This window comes from Octopus sinensis, linkage group LG2 (genome assembly GCF_006345805.1).
Source record: "Octopus sinensis linkage group LG2, ASM634580v1, whole genome shotgun sequence".
Classification (NCBI taxonomy): domain Eukaryota; kingdom Metazoa; phylum Mollusca; class Cephalopoda; order Octopoda; family Octopodidae; genus Octopus; species Octopus sinensis.
The window spans coordinates 60,079,678-60,089,045 of record NC_042998.1 but is presented as its reverse complement, the minus strand read 5'-3'; the positions used below and the strand labels follow the sequence as shown (position 1 = coordinate 60,089,045).

General features: G+C 35.3%; 1 protein-coding gene across 4 annotated transcripts in view; it reads right to left on the bottom strand.

Moving 5' to 3' along the window:
* Nucleotides 1-207: 207 nt before the first annotated feature.
* The window catches only part of LOC115224729 (neuropeptide SIFamide receptor-like), a 326,618-nt gene continuing 317,457 nt past the window's right edge, over nucleotides 208-9,368 (bottom strand). For all 4 annotated transcript variants that reach the window (XM_036513539.1, XM_036513535.1, XM_036513526.1 and 1 more), the window contains one exon: nucleotides 208-1,392. In XM_036513539.1, the coding sequence (XP_036369432.1) occupies nucleotides 696-1,392 (697 nt within the window). In that variant the 3' untranslated portion in view covers nucleotides 208-695. The remainder of the gene's footprint in view (nucleotides 1,393-9,368) is intronic.

Here is a 9,368-nt window from a genome sequence, read left to right as displayed (position 1 = left end):
AGTTACATAAGTACAACACCTTCAATCTTTAGTTTCAGATTTGTATATTTTCTACCATTCACTGCCTCAAAATTATATAGGAAGGAATAATAAAATCAATAATTTTTGGAATGATTGAAATATCGCACAAGAAAAAGTTTTCGACGAATGCGTTTATACTTTTAAAATATTATTAAATAATGATAAATATGAAAACTTTCAGGACCAATTACAGAAATTTATTTACAAAGTTTCCAAATTATTTTGGATTTGTAAAACAAACAAAAGAAGAAACCACGATAAATGAATATAAAATAATTATCACTAGTAGCCACTTCATTTGCTTCACTAAAATTTCGCAATACTTCAATAGTTTCAGAAGAAAAGATAAATGGAAACACAAAACAACGAAAAATGCTAAAAAAAAACGGAAAAACATGTTGAATATCAAGTGTAATACTTAGTTTTGAGATAGTTTAGTTAGAATATTAGCTGCTGAATTTGTCTTCACAGAATGTATAATACTTGTGTTGAAGATTGTTAATTAGTGAGTGATATTTTCCACATATTGGAGGTTTTTTTTCAGTGAAAAGAACTTGTAATTTCCTGCATTGACGGAAGGAAATTACAACTAAACTCATATAGTTAATGTAGCGTCGTTTCTATGACATTGATATGGTTTTCCTTTTGTATAGGATCATGTACAATGAGGAATTTTATATAGGATCATCACTACGTGCTGCAGACTTCTTTACAGACATCGTAACCTGGCCACTTGCGTACTCAACTGTCATGTATTTTGTTGTGGCATTTCTCTGCTCACCGCTATATCTCTTTTTCTGACACATGATCATATTTTTTAAACTCTGCTGGAATTTATTGCTGAAAAAGCAATATATAACTGGATTTGTTCCACTATTTGCAAGTCCAAGCCATTGAGCTATCGGGACGATAACTTGATTTAATAGTGTCGTGCTTTCTAAATTCGGTATGAAATAGACGCAGAGTTGTATGGTGTATATTGGTAACCAAGATAGTCCAAAGAGCAGCACAACCACAACAAGCATTTTGACCACCTTGATTTTTGACTTCATAATTACCTGAGATTTGTCACATAATCCTGGAGAATCTCTGTTCCACACGCGCAGACCAATTAAGATATAACACAAAATGATTAATAACAAAGGTATAGTATAACAACAAAGGAAGATAGCTGCAAGGAAAAATGCTTTTCCTGTTTCCACATCTGGCCAATCGGGGAAACAAACGAATACATTACTGTGTGGAATTTGCCTATAGAATACAGCCCACGGTATCATTACAAGAAGTGCAAATATCCAAGTAGATACAATAATAACTCGTGAAACAGTTGATGATATTTTGAACTGTAAGGTGTAGCATATAGCTAAGTATCTGAAAAAGACAAGAAAAGTATATTAATATAGTATATAAATAAATATGATATACATGAATACATACATATACACATACGTACATACGTAGATGCACAGACACACACACACACACATATAAGCCCCTATGTATATATATATATGTATATATATATATATATATATATATATATATATATATATATATATATAAATATATGTAAATGTACGTATGCATATGTATATATATGTATATATATATATACACATATGTATATGTATATAATATATATATATATACATATATATACATATATATACATATAAATACGCCTATATATACATATATATACATATATATAAGTATATATACATATATATATATATATACATATATATATATGTAAACATACATATATGTATACATACATACATATATGTATACATACATACATATATATATATATATATATATATATACATATACATACATACTTGTATATATACGTCTGACACAGACACACCACACTGATTTCAACTTCTCAAGCGTTAAATTAATAAACATAAATAATATCCGTTAAAATTTGTTTTCTCCGTGTTGTTCTTTTTGATGTCTATTGACTTTAGGCTACACGCACACGAGCACGTATTTTATAAATGTATATATACTTGTGTATACTTATGTATCAGCGTATATGTGTGATGTGTATCTTTGACTATGTATATATCCACATACAAATCTACTGGCACATTCACTCAGACATATACATATATATCTAATGGTTTATTGAAGACGAACGGGGTGTTCTAAGCCAAGACCTTGGCAGCCATTGACGCCTCAGATCAATATGATTGATGTTCATGGCGATTCGAAAACTGTCGTCTGTAATGAAGTTCATAGAAATGTTGAGAATTCTAAAATGATTGCAGTCGAGGGAGTATGGGTTGTATATTTAGTGTCGAGGAGTGACCTGAGAGGAGACATAGGAGTGACGAGAGAAAGAGAGGTAACGGTGCCGCATGAGAATATACACATAATCCAAACTTCTGATTCATACCAGAGATGATTAATTGTACCTCAGAGACTGCCCCACAAATACATGTTGCTGCTGTGCCTACGTTCTGACAGGATGCCTCCCGTCAAAGAGACTAAACGTCAATGGAGCCCATAAGCCAACGGCGTGCTTTGGAGAATCGCATGCCAGTTCAAAGGCGAACAAGTACACACGTATGCACTCACACATATTCATACATACATAAGTACATGTATGTATGTGTGTGTGTGTGTGTGTGTGTGTGCGTGTGTGTGTGTGTGAAGCTAAAGACATTGATTTCCATAATGTATAGAAGCGCGAGAACATAATAGTGATTGATATGAGAGTGAAGCTTTCTAAAATATCTGTCTTTGCAGAAGTCGTACTGTTCAGCAATGGCAATGTCGGTGATCCCAAGGTAGAGAAGGTATAGGAGAATGTTACTGTTCACCACACTCTCTATTACATGTAAGAAGCTGAACGCGAGAGCGCCACGCTGATAGTTGTAAGGGTCAGAGTTTCGACCGGGACACATTGCAGCATGCTTCCAGATTTTAAATAATTATGTTTTGTAAGCGATTGAAACTTTTGGTGAAGGTAAGAAATGGCGGTGTGGATGCATTATTTGAGTGTGAAAGCAGAAACTATCAGAGCCGGTTGGTTTCCTGATGTCAGATGCATGCATGTGGTGTAAGGTGTCGGGCTGACAGAATCGTTAACACGTCGGGCAAAGTGCTTCGCGTTATTTCTTCCGTCTTTACCATTTAAGTTCAAATTCCACAGAGGTCGACTTTGCCTTTTATCTTTTCAGAGACAGTAAAATAAGTATCAATTGATTGCTTACTAGCTACCCCCGAACTTGCAGGCCTTGTGCCAAAGTTAAACTAATATTACAAAACAGAGTTAAAACCCTGCGGAAGTCAACTTATCCGTCTTTCATTCCGGTTTCAATAAAATATATCATTTAAAAATCGCTATAGCAGAAGTCATTGGCCCATGGTACCACTCAGTGGGATTGAATCCTGAACCACCTTGGGTTACGTAACTTCTTCTATAGTCTAGGGACTACCAAACCGATATCGTTGAGAATTGGTAAACGAAACAGAAGAATTCCACCTGAACGATCGTTCTTATTCTTTGTAGGGAGATTTTAAGTGTTTCCTGGTTTCACACCATTACCTGACCGCCTGAATAACTTTTACAGAATTCATTATGTGGGAAGGGAAGCACTCAGTGGCAGGTCACCAGTATGAAGATAACTTTCTCCCTTTTTCCTAAGAATCTTGGAGACCATCGAAGAGATCATAAATGTTCTTTCATTGATGAAATGATATATAAAGATAGAACACTAGCATGTCATTTTGCTTCTATGCAGAATCATTTATTCTATTTGATTCAGTCCAACTAACTATCAAGTAAGGCTAGGTCTTTCTCTAGAAATATTGGTTCCAAATTTTGGCACAAGGCCAGTCATTTCGCCGATGGCGGCAAGTCTATTACATCGATCTCAGTGTTTGCACTGGTACTAACATGATTGTTTCCGGAAGGATAAAGGGGCAAACTCGAACTCAGAATGTAAAGACGGACGAAATATAGCTAAAAATTTTGTCCGGAAGGCTAACGATTCTGCCAGCTTGCTACCCTTTTCTCTAGAAATATTACGAACAATCGACTAGAACCATATTCTAAGAACCAGAATATTGTACTCAGGATCTGCCTATCTTTAATCTCTTTCCGAGCACCAGTTCTGGTAGTGATGGTTTAAAAAGGTGTTACATTTTTCAAATGAAAATAGAGAAGATATTGCTCGGTGCAAGTATCGGACTCTCAGACAGTCTTATCATTCCTATAGTTATCCCAGTTATATTTGAGATAACTGCGATCCCGCCAGCAGAATAAAAATTCGAACTTAGGATAACTTGTTTATTTTCTCTTTTGGCTTAGTTTGGAGGGAAGATCTGTGCCCATAGCATTCGAAGGCTCTGGAAGACCAGAAGGTTCGATGGGGATAATATAGCATTTGGCCAAAGAAACAGAGAAAAAGGAATTGCATAGGGGCACATTTCGTGTGAGGAAGGACTGAAAGTAGAGGTTAGGGCAAGTCTGTGATGGAAGTGAAGGTGACTCAATATGGGTGATGAGAGACGAGGCCATAAAAACAGACGGCGTGACTATAAGGCAGAGATTGGAATATGATGGTTAAAGAATTCATGCTAATTATTCAGACGCTTTATAACGTTATAAGGTTAAAATATACGCGTAAACATCAGAACGGTTCCAGATGTGAGAACAATACTGAAATGTGAGATTTACTCGATTTTTGTTAGTAGTTAGTAGTAGGTGAGCTATTTCCTTATATTGTAAAGGAAGTTTATTACTTTTTATACTGCATTTGTTATATTTTACGATTTGCACTCATTATCAGAGATCTTCGTTGAAAGTAACACCTAAAATTTATGGTGAACTGGGGGAGTTCTAGTTGCGAGCAGAGCATATTTAAGTGGCGAATGTAGCGATGGTGGGAGAATGATGGAAATAGTTTTAGAGGCGTCTGTTTATTGACTCAGTACAGATATGTGTGTGATGTTTGGGTTCCTTTGCGGAAGTCATTTAGGTTTGGAACGTTATAGAGGTATGAAAATTTGATCATAAAATACGTAGAGAAGACTAATAAGTTGTCGAGGCATAGGAGTGAGAGAGTGTTGGGGAAAATGCAACACTGAATCATACAAGAGATGATTGAATGTAGATTAGATAGAACTGTATCACAACGGTGCAATCTGCTAGCAAATCACTGACCTACCATACAGGGAATAGACGAAGTCTATAAGATGGTGGCGGAGGATCAGTTTGCCAACAGATTCTTATGACATTTTCTGTCAAAGGTATTTCTTTTAATCACACGAGGTCTTCGGATGAATAGAGCAACACTTCCCGATATGTTTAAAAGTATAGTTATGATAGTCGAACATATTCTGAAGCTAACCGCCATGTTGTGATTAATAAAATGTATAGAAATAAAATGACTGAACGAAAAGCACAAACAGAACGACATAAAAAAAATATAGTTTATAAATTTAATCATGCCATATTAATATATAATATCAGAAAATAAATATGAAAAATAAAGAATATATATGCAAATGAATTAAATTCTATATATTTTGGTTAATCTTAATTATCCAGTCGCCTTTGTAGAGATTTAACAGATAAAAAAAAAAGAACACGAGAAATAGAAAAAAACAAAACATAATCGATTATCAGCGTTCAAAATTGTTTTTCTCCATCACCGATCTAGTTAATTTATCGCACAATTATATCATTATGCTTACAGGACAATCATTAAATTTTCATTATGCATGCCTACACATAGAGGTTTTATATTTCTATCAATTATCTTCACATAATTGTCTTCATTCTTTACACATACACTCAATGTTGATGAAAATCACAGCATGTGAGGGCTTTTTCAACCAAAGTAAGTTAATCGATAACAGGACATAGATATTTCAACGACTAATGATGCAGCTGAATTAGCAATGGATCTTTAGCAATTTAAAATATTTCTGTAACAAATGTAGCAGTGCAATTTCAAAATATTTGCACATTATTAATAGCTTCGGCTCGATCAGAAACGTAGGAATACTCTAAGTAAACCTATTTATATATCAGGTAATCAAAAGAATAAATCACCGAGATTTGTAAGTTTGACGACGAGTGTGTCGCAGAAAAGTGTGATAACGTACAATAAGCCATGATTTAATTAATTCTGTTTCAAAATAATTCTAGCGTTGCTCTAGAGCAATTAGTGTGAAATGCGATTGAGTCTATAATCTCTAAAGAGAACGGGCAGATCTAACAACAATGTGTGTGCATGCTTGTGTTTGTACATACATGCATGCATACATATGCCCAAATGCATCAATAAATTAACATCGATATTTTTACACCGTTCTTACAATCACCTGAAATTGAACTGTCAAAGTGAGATATTCGAGCAATTTTGCTATTCAACTTTAAAAACTGCTCGCGATATGAACGAAATGATTGGTGATGAAATGACTTGTGAATGATCAGCTTGAAAATGTTTTAAATGATTTCGCAGTGGAGACTTGGGACTTGAAGATCGTGGACGTCCATCTGTCATCAAGTAAAGACCATCATTGAGAAAGGTTCACGTAAACCCACTCGAGAACTGGCAATCAGAAAATCAAAAAATCACGACAAATGGGTACCACACGATTTGAATGAAAATCAGAAAATGCGAAAATATGAAATTTGCGTGTCGTTTCTTCTCCGTAACCAGACCGATCCATTTCTCGAGCGTATTGTAATTTGCGATGAAAAGTGGATTGTGAAAAATAATACAAAACGTTCTTCGCAGTGGTTGGATCAAAATGAAGCCCCGAACGCTTTCCTAAACCTGAGCTCTTCCAAAAGAAGGTTGTTGTGACGGTTTGATCGTGCACTAATGGACTTATCCACTATAACTTCTTAAAACCCGGAAAACCATTACTGCAGAAACATAATGCTATGAAATTGCCAAAATGAACGGAAACCTCCGTCCCAGACTGGTCAACAGAAGAGGGCCAATCATTCTTCACTAATGACGCTTCAGATGTTGAGGAAACATAGCTACGAAGTTCTTCCCTACCCAGCTTCTTCCCCAGATCTTTCTCCTACCGACTACCACTTTTTCAAGCATGTTGATAGTTTCCTGCGAGAGAAGGTGTTCAAAAATCAAACCGATGCTAAAAGTGTGGTCAAAGAGTTTATCAGCTCGAGAACTACAGATTTTTACCGGAATAAACAAACTGGTGACTTGTTTGCAAAAATGTTTTGATTGTAATCGTACTTTGATAAATAAAATATTTCCGCATTGTTGAAATAAATTGTGATGAATTTCATGTTTCAAATCGTTGCTTACTTTTTACTCAGTCTGATACACACACACACACACACACACACACACACACACACATATATATATATATATATATATATATATAGTGTACATTTAAACACGTAAGAGATGGCCATAACAGGACATCTAACCCGCTAGAAGGAGTAGTTAACATTCAAACCACTATTAGGGTTAGATGCTCTATTATTGCCACCTCTTGTGTGTTTAAATGCACACTGTATTTATATGAATAATATATAGTCTAGTTTTTCTATACTCTAGGCCACTGAAATTTATTAATAATAATTTTTTTGGTTAATTTTGGAAGAAAATCGGCATTGTTTCTATTTCATGCCGATAAAAAACTGCACTTGCGCGGTGGATTAAAAAAAAATTATAACATGCAATCACAAGGGATGTTCGCTATTGCCTGGTGCTTATATATTAATATTTGGCTTTCCTGCTGATGAGAGCTTCGCCTAGCAAATTACTTTATTTGCTAAAGAGAGCTTGAAACCGTGGTCCAGGAAGTAGATGGTAAATGTTTTCATTTTTCATTCCCTTTCGAAATTACACCTAATATTGGTTTGGATTTTAACTACTCCTTCTAGCAGGTTAACTGTCCTCTTATAGCCATCTCTTATGGGTTTAAATGTATATACATACATACATATATATACATACATACATATATATACATACATACATATATATATATATATTTAAGTAGATAAATGAATTATCTTATTACGGATAATTCGAGAGATAACCGATACCTGGGTAGCAAACTCACAACAGAAAGAACACGGCTGAAATTACGACCATAGGGCATATACTCCGTGCCTTAGTGCGGAAATTTGAAGTTTAATAGTATAAGTATAGAAAAGAATGGAGCTGAACGAAGATTTAACAAAATTCCTTTATTTTATTTTCGACATATGTTTCGAAGCCTGCAAAATCCCTAATTCCGAATGAATAAGGAGTCCATTATACAGCTTTCTCTTCAGGAAAATCCAGGAACTTCTTTTGCCAACAAAATGCACAACAAGTTTTTAGATGACTGTTCACGAGGAGCCCATGGCGATAATGATAAATAATGTCTATTTATAGGGGGCGAAGTCAGATTGGTTTAATGTAGGAGAAACTGGCAGTTAAAGGGTTCAAGGGTTCAATCGAGGCTGGAGAAGGGAGGTAAAGAATATTAGGTTGAGGGAATGTATTCTGTTTGACTGGTGTTTATATTTGATTTATTTTAAGAATGAGTGCTCGTATGTATGAGTGCGTATAATGTGTGTGTGTGTGTGTGTGTGTGTCTGTGAATGCGTGATTGTGTGTGTAGGAGGCTGACAGAAAATTAACAGTCAGGAGGTGAAAAGACTGTGTCTGTGTGTTCGAATGTATCAACTTAAGAGGGAGTGGGCAGAAAGAGACCACAATAGTGAAGGCAAGAGACTAGTGGACTACTTGAATTGGTAGCAGTTCTTAGCAATTATGAGAAAGTCTTATAAACTAAAGGGATGAGATATCACAAATTAATTTTGTAGGAAATCCAGTGGTTATCTATATTAGACTTCATTAGTATGAGTGAAAGGTATGCTTTTTCCAGTGTAAGCATCTGAAAGATCTCTCGACAATCGAGTTTATTACTTGGCCTCGGGCAAACAGAATATGAAAGAGTTCGGAATTGCAGAGGGCACAGATTTATCTGCTCTTATCAAACGGTAAGGACACCGACAATATTGACCATTCCAGCGTAAAAGTTGAATTTGCGTTCTTCAAACTCCAGACTAATTTGCTTAGCCCCGTGGTGTGCTGTTTATTCTTATCTCGGAACGTGGAAAATGGTTTGAGACCCTTGTGGCTAATTTAGAGGAGGTGGCGCCAATATAGAGGTAGACATCTGATCCAGTAGAAATTTTGCACTGGTAAGTGGTGTTTCTAATTTTGGAGTTATTTGATTAATTATGGTAAATTATGGGCTTCAAATGAAAACACAACCGTTCAACCCAAGGCAACCTAGATTCATCGTTAAGGACCACAAACCAAATTTTCACACCAATC